Source organism: Galeopterus variegatus, unplaced genomic scaffold, assembly GCF_000696425.1.
Source record: "Galeopterus variegatus unplaced genomic scaffold, G_variegatus-3.0.2 Scaffold3619, whole genome shotgun sequence".
Classification (NCBI taxonomy): Eukaryota; Metazoa; Chordata; class Mammalia; order Dermoptera; family Cynocephalidae; genus Galeopterus; species Galeopterus variegatus.
Window position 1 is genome coordinate 187,669 of NW_007729730.1, and position 10,276 is coordinate 197,944.

Genomic DNA, 10,276 nt, shown 5'->3' on the forward strand with positions numbered 1-10,276 from the left:
CGGTCTGTATGTGGGATCCGAACCCTCGGGCGGGAGCGCCGCCGCGCTTCCCAAGCGGCGCACTTATCCAGTGCGCCACCGGGCCAGCCCTAGATTTAGTTTTTCAAGTCATGTAGTACTTGAGGTGAAGCTCAAAATGGTTCAAGATATGCTGTGAGATACTTCCTAATTAATCATCTATAAGTTTTCCTAGAATTGGTATAGATAGGAAAAAGAGTTCACTGATATTCTTCAGAGAGGTAACAAACTCAGGGAGTGAAGACAACCTTGGAAGAAAGATTTACAGCTACTTATGAAATCAGAGCCAAGGAAAAACTTGGAAAAAGATGAACTTTTTATACAGTTTGTCAAGCTCTGCAGATCACAACAGTATTATTGCAGTTGGAATTGAACATTTCTTAGCCTTAGGACCTAAAGCTATTTTTATAAAATAACAAAACTTGTCACTGTACCTTTTCTAAATTTGGGCTTTATTTTTGAGGGTTCATCCTGCGATTTGCCTCCATCTTGAATGGGTAGTACCATGTAGCACATCAAGTCAAGGACTTTCTCACATGTCATCTAGAGAAGGTAAGATCAAAAGGAAATAATCTGAAGCTTTCTGCTCTGTAATCAAACAAACATAACACCAAGATATGTGCAGCATACAATCAGGTAACACATGTACGTGGAGGTCGGTAGCTCTGTCCTAAGACTATACCATATTTACGTAATCATTACTGTTTGTGCAACAGTAAATAAAGAAAACACAACAGTAGGATTAAATCTATGTGCCAGACCATTAAGGGGAAAAAAAACTTAAAATTTAATCGAGTATTAACTAAACTACCAAGGTGTCTAGCAACATAGTAGCATCCAAAAGAGGATGTCCCTGCATTTATTAACTCAATGAATAGAAAAATTAAGATATAGACATAATGCAAAGGACTGAATGGTATGACAAAGAGCATAATTTAAAATGCAGTAGAAATAAAAACAGGCTAAACTCGCAGGAAAAGCATCAGACAGGAAGGTTATCTGGACCTAAGTCTTAAAAGAAGGAAGAATGTAGAAAAGAGGGAAAAAGGGCTCTTAATGCAGGAGATAAAGATGTGAGAAAAGGCTGCGTATCGGTTTAGGTGTTTTTCTTGAGGTGGTAGAGGAACTACAGATGAGAAGCTGGACAGTCGCAGTGCCGGAGGACAAGAGAAGCCTGAATGCCACACTGAGCAGGCTGCTTTTGATGCAAAGTCTGGCATCTGCTTATCTTCTGTCTATTCAAATTCTAACAACAATAATCAGAGCCCACACAGTGAGCATTTCCTATGTGCCAGGCACAACCCTTTCATTATCTCCATTCCACAGATGAGGAAGAAAAGCTTTAAGCTCATGCTTCCCAATCTTTTTCATGCCCAGAAAATAATATTTGTATGGCTGCTTGGAGCTGGCAGCAACTGATCCTGGGCAGCTCTGGCTTCCCTGGCTCACAGCTAACTGCCCCAAGGATGGAGGGATCCACATCTTGGCACATCTAGAACCCATCCACAGCCACAGGGTTGTAAAGCTCCAGCTTAGACTGGAAGCTTGGCAGTTAAGAACTTAGCTCTGGTGCTGGACAGTCTTAGTGAAGCAACTTGCCCAATGTCACAGAGCTAGTAAGTGCTGGGGCCAGAACTTGTACTCCAGAGCCATGTGCGGCCATCCTTCAATGCCCGCCTCCAGCCAATCTTTTCTGTAAATCTTTCCTTGACTATGTGGACCCTAGCGAAGACACCTTTCCCCAAATGCCTGTCATGTAGATATCTGAAGCATACCAATTAATACTTGATTTTTAACTGTTTTCCATCAACTCTTGTACTTTTCTCTCCAACTCAAATTATACACCCCTGAATGCAGAGATCACATATTCCCCACACCTGGCGTGCACTCCCCACCTCAAAGCCTGGTTCAGCACTAAGCACTTAGAAAGTCACTACTTCAACTAAGTGGAATGATGAGAGCAATGTTTAGAAAGCAATGACCATAATTGTATAGGGTTGGAAGAAAGGCTATAGGCAAAAAAACTCAGTTAAAAAGCATGGATTAGGGCAGTAACAATGAAAATAAAAGGCAATATACTAAAGAGGTTAATATCATACTGTTAGAATCAAAAGGATTAGTTAGAGTAAGAGTCAACCATGAGTTGCAAGTGTTGTGTCTAAGGGCCAGTGCTATAGTCTGAATGTATGTGCCCCCCTGCAAAATTCATAGGTTGAAACATAACCCCAACATAAGAGTATCAGGTATTGGGACCTTTGGAAGGGGATTAGGTCATGAGGATGGAGCCCTCACAAATGGGATTAGTGTCCTTATAAAACGGGCCCCAGGGAGCTCCCTTTTCCCTTCCATCATGTGAGAACACAGTGAGAAGGCACCTTCTGTGAAACCATAATGGGCCCTCATAAGACACCAGATCTACTGGAGCCTTGATGTTGGGCTTCCTAGTCTCTAGAACAGTGAGAAATAAATTTCTGTTTTTTATAAGCCAGCCAGTGTGATATCCTGCTATAGCAGTCTGAACAGACTAAGACAGCCAGAGAACTAAAGAAACTCACATGGGGACATACTGAGTCTGGGCTGAAGACAGACAGAGATTCGGGAAATAGGTAAGTTAGACACTGCAATGTAGGCCTAATAGTGACCAACTCAGATACAGGAAGTGAAGCCCTCAAAAAGAATGAGTTTCCCAGTGTAATTAAAGCTACAAGTTTATCTTATATTCCCTGCTACAGTGCAGAACAGCAGTGCCCTGTCTATGTAATGCTTCACGAGACATGGATGATGTGTATAAGTAAACATGAGCTCTTTTAAGTTCTCAGAAGGAATTAATTGAAACTTAGAATTAGGCACCTGATAATTACATCAATGAAGGTGGAAAAGCATTTTCAATTTTCAATTCACATACTCTATGTATTCTCCAATTGTTTCTTTCTAAAAATCATCATGGCAAATTATAAATCATATTTCAGAGTTCAAATTTTAAACCAAACTTAGAGTTTTTACGGCTAGCTTGTCAGCTCAGTTGGTTAGAGCATGCTGTTAATACCAAGATCAAAGGTTCGGATTCCCATACTGGTCAGCCGCCAAAAAAAAAAAAAATTAGGATTTTTGATCACAAAGTAATTAACAACATCCAGAGAGATGAGAATCAATCAGAGATTGTGTGTTAAGGCATGGTCTTGAACTTACTATAGTACCTACATATATCAAAAACATGCTTAACATTTTCATTAAATTCAAACATTTATTGTGTATCCACGCCATGCAAACCACTGTAGCAGGTGCTGTGAGAGATTCAGAGTTAAAAACACGGTGCTCACCCTACAGTGGGAGGGGCTCATGGTCTCATTAGGGAAACAGACCCACTGATAAATCTGCACCGGCAGCACCCCTATCCGGTGTCATCATTGAAAGAAGGAACTTGAGGTCTGAATAAGCTAAATGTAACTCCTTCATTTCCCACTTAGTAATGACCTCTTCTTCCCAAGCACGACAGAACTGATTACACTTTAAAGAAATTCCAGGCAAGCCAGAAAGAAAAAAAAAGATCACCCTCCAACAAAATGGAACAATGAACAGAAAATGTAAAAAGTACAGAAGCTGAATTTCAGGGAAGCTATAATGAAGAGAAAATTAAGTAAAATAAAATCATCATGACTTTCACCAGCAGATTAGGTAATAAATTTAGGCAGGAAGATCAAACTCAAACAGACATGCACTGTATTGAAAAGCCACTCTAGGAAAAAGAGAAAGCCCAGGGTGGTCTAGTGCATCTGAGGGCTCCATGCAAGGTGCACAGTACTTACTCTGTACTCCCCTAGAGCAAAGTGACAAGTCGCCAGCTGGATGAGTGCCCTCTGATGCTCCAAGGTCCCCTGTCCCGTGATCTGTGGCTGAGAAAGTGACCCCTGGAGAGCTGCTAAATGATGCAGGCTGACTATTGCCTTTTTATATTGACCCTTACAAAGACAGAATAACAAGGAGAGAAAAAAAACATTGCCATTTGAAAAAAAAAAAAACCTCCAGAGTTAAATAAGCAACTAGCAAGCAACTACAAATAAGATATCTTTGCTTGATCGTCTGAGGAGGAAAAAGGAGGCTTAGCAACAGAATCAAATTTACTGACTGAAAGCTGGATGGAAGTCCCTTATGGAGGTATTTTGTTAAATACAAAGATCTTTCTTTGTGGTATTAAGTCTTAAGACTAAATAAAACAAGCCCTTTGATAAAGTACATTTTGGATATACCATTTCTTTAGAAATATTTTACTACCAGGCCAGCCCGGTGGCGCACTCAGTAGAGTGCGGCGCTTGGGAGTGCGGCGGCGCTCCCGCCAAGGGTTCGGATCCCATATAGAGACCGGTGGGGTCAGCGGTTGAGCACAGTGCGGGCGCGACACCGAGGGTTGCGATCCCATTACCGGTCATGAAAAAAGACAAAAAGGGAAAAAAAAAAAAAGAAATATTTTATTACTAATACCACTTCTCCTTTATGAAATATGGAAGCAGCAGCCCATCTATTTCAACATCATCTCAGTAGTGAATGATCTACTCTCTCCATTCTAGGCTTAAGTAGCTGGAAAACAGTACAGCAAGACAGGACTCCAGCAGAGGCAGGAGAAGTACTCATATTCTATTGAAGAGTAAAAACCTCACCTTTACAGAGGAGTATGACTGGACACAGCCAGTAACACACAAGCTATGGCCTTGTCATTTTGGAGTAATTTTCAGATGGAAGTGGACAATAATCCCTCAGCCACTGAAGACAGCATTTGTGAGCAAGCGACGGACTTGCCCAGAGAGGGAACCTAACACGTCCTGCCCATTAAAGCTGCTTTGAAGCAATAATTACCCTGTACAGACACAGGTGCTTGAGATATATATTACTCTACCTGATAGATGATCATATCAGTGAGGAAGATTCTTAACCAAAGCCAAGTATCCGTCTTCCATGCCAAGCAAATTCTTGTAAATTCTAAGAATTCAAAAGCAAATTGACCAAAAATAGATAACAGAGAAGCAGAAAACAAAATGAACAAACCCAGCAAGAGAAAACCACAAAGACAAATTCCCCCCCAAAATGTATAACTTTAGACTCTGAGTTCTAAAACAGTGTTCTAGAATTTCAATTAGATAGTAAAGTTAGAACATAACTCTTATCAGTGTTACACAAGCAATATTTTTAGTAGACACCAACACTGACTAAGCACATACCACGTGCCAAGAACTGTTTAAACTCATGTAATACTTCATTTATCATTTAAACAACTTTACCTTCCTCAGAAAAAGACCCATTTTATTTTTACCCACTTAAAATAATAAACATACAATAATACGAAGAGGTTTTATTCTTTTTTTTTTTTTAAAAAGTCAATTTATAACTACAGGAAAAATCCCCTCCAAAACAGTCACATATGTGTTTATAATTCTACATGCGACAAAGAGAAACTGAACGATGCTATATTTACTTAGAAAATATGACATGATACATCTGACCGCGGGCTCTGTATTGGCATGGGACAGGAGGCCAGAGGATGAATGTCCACTGGCTAAAAGGAAAGTCATGGGCCTTGATTCCAAAGTGTAGTAAAAATATGTTGTTTAGCAAAGAGCTAGTGATTTCTAAGCAATGCTGAAATACTTAATAGTTTAAATATTATGCAGATAAAGCCCCTCTAGTTTTATGCCCATACCCAAAAGAAAACAGGCTTTCTATATCTTTCGGATTTTGAGTTTTTTCAGGCAACGGAGTTAATGCAGATAAAAACAGCAATGCCTTTTGTATTATTAATCACATGCAGCTCAAGATACAAAGCAAAAGAATAGAACAACTAGGGGCCGGCCCGGTGGCGCACTGCTACAGTGCGCCGCTTGGGAGCGCGGCGGCACTCCCGCCGAGGGTTCGGATCCCACATACAGACCGGTTCCCGCTCACTGGCTGAGCGAGGTGCGGGCGCAGCACCGAGGGTTGCGATCCCGTTGCCGGTCCCGGTCCGGTACGGGCGCGACACTGAGGGTTGTGATCCGTTGCCGGACACGAAAAAAAGACAAAAAAAAAAAAAAAAAAGGAAGAATAGAACAACGGCAAGCACAAAACAAGGCAAGAAAGAAACAAAAGGCCAGCAATACGAATCTTGAAAAGACCAAAAATTCTCCCTGAATCTCCACCCCCACCCTGATTATAATATACCCTCAGACTAGCAACTAAGAAGTGAACAGTTATTTGAATATTAATAACTGATTAGGTATCTTGCTCAGAAAAGCATCCTATAAAATGTGTGAACTACTGTAATCACTTTAATTAGCCATAAGCCACTTGACATTTCAAGTAGCATAAGGATATTAAAAATTAAGCAGCACCAATACAAGCAGCACATTTTTTACCTTTATCAAGGAATTCTAGGGAATAGAGCAACTCCCAGCTCTCCCTGGCCAGTTTAAAGCTTTCTAACACCTCAATAGAGTTAGAAAGTTCTGCTTTATTGACGACAATGTGACGATTTCTTCCTTTTGCAGAATAGTCTTCATCATCTGAACTCTGCTTAAAGAATGTAAAGAACATGAGTAATTCAGTTATAAATACAGTCATACTGGAACACTATTATATTTACTGCTACTAATTCTGCCTGTTAGATGGATTTTATATCAACAGATACTACATGAGTATAATAAAATTTTTTTGAACAATTTAACTTCGAAAATTAATATAAATTTTTCATCATTACAATCTCATGCATTCAATTTTTCCTTTTAAAATTAAGTTTATTTTTTTCTGATGATGAATTCTTATGTTGGCTTATATTGGCTTTGGAACAAAGTTACAGAATTAAATTTTCCAATAATTTAAAAACATATCAATTTTATAAAAACCCATACTTAAATCTTTATACTTAGAGATACAGCTTAAGTAGCACCTGTTAGAATAGTTTATTATTTCCCTCAATATGTGGCATTATTTAATTTGCTTCCAAATAATAGTTTTTCATGTGCTGGAATAAATTTAAAGGCTGTGCCCTATGAAATAATGTTAGAGAAACAATGGTTATCTTTTGTTCACTGCACATGATTCCCCTCCACTGGCTACCCCTATCTTTAGCTCTGTCCCCTGATGCAAGGTCAGGAATACCTTTTTCTGCACTTATCTAGTAAAGCCCTCTGTACTTTACAATAACGATTTCCACTTTTCTTGTTCTTCATCTCAAATAATATAACCAAAGAAAAGAGAGGGCTGCAGAGACAGGCAACTATTATAAATGCCACTGGGTATGGTCAGACATTTTGCCAAAAAATAGTACAGGTGGAACAGCTCTACTTAAATTTAGTTTGCTGAGAATTTCTTGACTTTTATTCCACCTACATCATTTTACTCATTCAATGACCCACATTAAATTCTTCCCACAGATTTTTACTCAGATCATTTTAAAATATGTACAAATATTTTGGCTAAAAGCTCCATGCCCCAGGCTAACCTCAGATAAAACAGGCAGTCAGCACCTCTCTCCCCACTATCAGAGCTTAGTGTCCTCCTGGTATTCTTTGTGCTTGGGGACTCTGCCCTACCCCACCGTTCAGTCCCCTTATTCTGTCTTTTCATAATTGAAACCTATCTGTCAGGTATCCTACTTCATCAGCATTCTGCTCCTCGACAAGCAGTGGCAATATCACATACTAATATGGTATGTTTGTTAGTATTGCAGCTTGTGGAAAACATTCCTGCCTCAAAATGAGATCAGGACTTTATGGAAGGCCCCCGGGTGTGGTGGGAATAGTGTTGAGTTCCAAACAGTTTGTAAAATTTAGAGAAATAATTTTGGATGCAAACGTATACTCTGAAGCTCTGAGGGGATGCTCCGAAGCAAGAGATCTAGCTGCAGGGAACATACACAAGTGTGTGCCAGGCTGGGGGACAGACTGCGCCCCAGAAAGGACGGCCACACAGCTCCAGCCAACTGGCATGTCACAAGAGCCGGTGAATTGGGCTGGGTGGAGAATGTACACCTACCTAACATGGACAGCCACCGCCCACCTCCAGTTGGTCACCATGAGGGGACAGCGTTATCAGATATTCCAATTATAAAAAGGAAGTTGGAAATCTGGGTTGTTGGAGAAATGCTAGGTTTCTAATTTTTGAATGCTAGGCTATTTGAAAAAAAAAAAAAAAAATTTAGGAGCAAAGCAAGATGCAGCTATGAGCTGAGCTCACGGGCCATCAGGAGTGTCCTCTGCTGTGACAGGAAAAACAGACTTGGCTGGACCTACATCATGTGGGGGCAGACTGTGGGATGGAATACAAACCAGGATAAGATCAGTTAAGAGAAGTTAAGAGAGTAAAAACTAAGATGGATGGAAATCCCAGATGGGTTGGAAGGCCAGAGTATTAGACCAGGGCCTGCTATAGATAAGCACATGACAGGGAAAAAACCAAAAGGAAAAAGAGATGGCCCAGGAGGTCTCAACAGCTACCCCTTAGCCAGGACGACGAACTTGAGGGACATATGGGAATTCACTCCTTCCCCAAATGTTTGGCTCAGGCACTGTTCTCAGGCTGGGGTAGACAGACAAAGTTCTTAGTCCCAAAGAGCTTGTACTCTAGTGAAGGGACACAGACAGAAAACTAGCAAACAAATAAAGAAGAAAAAATAGACAGCAGTAAGGGTTATTCAGAGAATTAAAACAGAGTAATACAAAGAGAAAACTGGACAGCTACTTAAGATGGGTGTGCAGGGAAGGCCTCCAAGCGAGAAACATTTGGGCTGGGATCTAAAGGACAAGGACCTAGCCTGGCAGAGATCTGAGGGAAAAGCAATCCAACCACAGAGCATGGCTCTGACAGGGGCAGAGGCCAGGAGGCCAAAAGAAGCTAGAGTATTAGAGGAGCACAGAGAGGCCAGCAAGGCTACAGCATGGCAGGGCCTATGCAGGAAGCACTTTGTAAGCTGAAGAGTCGGGTTCTAGTCTAAGTGTGACGGCAAGCCATTAGAGGTTGTCCACAGTGATTATCGGATGCATATTTCAAAAAGATCGTTCTGGCTGCAGGGCAGAAAAGAGACTGTAGGGAAGAAGGGTCAAAGCAGGGAGACAATCTGACTACTCTGGCTGTCTAGAAAGAGATGGTGACGGCTTGAACCAGGGAGGCAGGGTGGGACGGAGAGAAATTGGTGGATTGGGGCTATGTAGACTGAATTATATGGGGATGTGTCATTACTTTTATTTAAAACTAGTAACATACATCCTGTTATTTACATGGAAGAAAGAGGTGTCTGTGGTCTTCATTTGAAGTCCCTGGATAAACCAAGCATACTCAGAAACCAGAAAGGAGAGCTAACGAGATCTGTTCCACCTGGGAATGTCAGGCAGGAAGAAAAGAGTAGATGGCAGGCATCTGGCAGAGCCTGGGAAGCACAGAGTTCTCACCCTGGGGTTCACAGTTGGGATGCAAAGCATCTGTCAACCCCTGAAATAACTTGCAAAGTTGTGCATGTGTGTGTTTCTCTGTGGAAGGAAATACGTAAGTTTATCAAAAGGGCTAATAACCTTACAAACATTCAGAATAGCTTTATGTCTTCCCTGCTCCAACCCATCCTGTACTACAGAGAATACAGAGATATCAAATTAATCTGATCTTAAAGCACATCTCTTATCGTGCCCAGGTTCCAACAAAATATTTCTCAAGGACTGAAGAAGCAGGACTAAGGGACTGAAAGTAGGATAGGAAAAAGGACAAAAAGTGGGTGAGGCTCCTGGCTCTCTTTGGGCATTTCAACTAAAGCAGGGATTAGTAAACTATGACCTGCAGGCCAAACCCTGTTTTATAAATAAAGTTTTATTAGAACATGGCCATATCATTGTTTACATACTGTCTATAGATGTTTGCCCACTCTAACAGCAGAACTGAGTGAGTAGCTGCAACAGACACTGTATAGCCTGAAAAGCCAAAAGTATTTATTACTTGGCCATTTACAAAAAAAACTTGCTGACTCCTGAACTAGAGCATCTCCACTTTCATGTTATACATTGGACTTCCACTAAAGATTTTATCAACACTCTTTGAGGAAGGCATTCTAGGAACCTGTTTCAATCTTGACAAACAGGAATTCACTAGCCATCCAGCCTCAAGACAGCCTGCTGCAACCCTGTGGATTTTGGACTCTGCAACATCAACTGGATTTCCTGGATTTCAGGCTGCCAGCCCCTGCAATGTGTGTGAGCCAATTCCTTAATTTACACTTCAAAAAATTCTAGAGTGAGAACTGACGGAC

At 40.9% G+C, this 10,276-nt stretch overlaps 1 protein-coding gene across 1 annotated transcript in view; it reads right to left on the reverse strand.

The window, feature by feature from the left end:
• The window catches only part of INTS10 (integrator complex subunit 10), a 33,126-nt gene that overhangs the window by 14,610 nt on the left and 8,240 nt on the right, over window positions 1-10,276 (reverse strand). The window contains exons 8-12 of the mRNA XM_008585561.1: window positions 9,595-9,604; window positions 6,402-6,555; window positions 4,910-4,992; window positions 3,825-3,977; window positions 453-561 (exon numbers count right to left, since the gene is read on the reverse strand). Of these exons, the coding sequence (XP_008583783.1) occupies window positions 453-561; window positions 3,825-3,977; window positions 4,910-4,992; window positions 6,402-6,555; window positions 9,595-9,604 (509 nt within the window). The remainder of the gene's footprint in view (window positions 1-452; window positions 562-3,824; window positions 3,978-4,909; window positions 4,993-6,401; window positions 6,556-9,594; window positions 9,605-10,276) is intronic.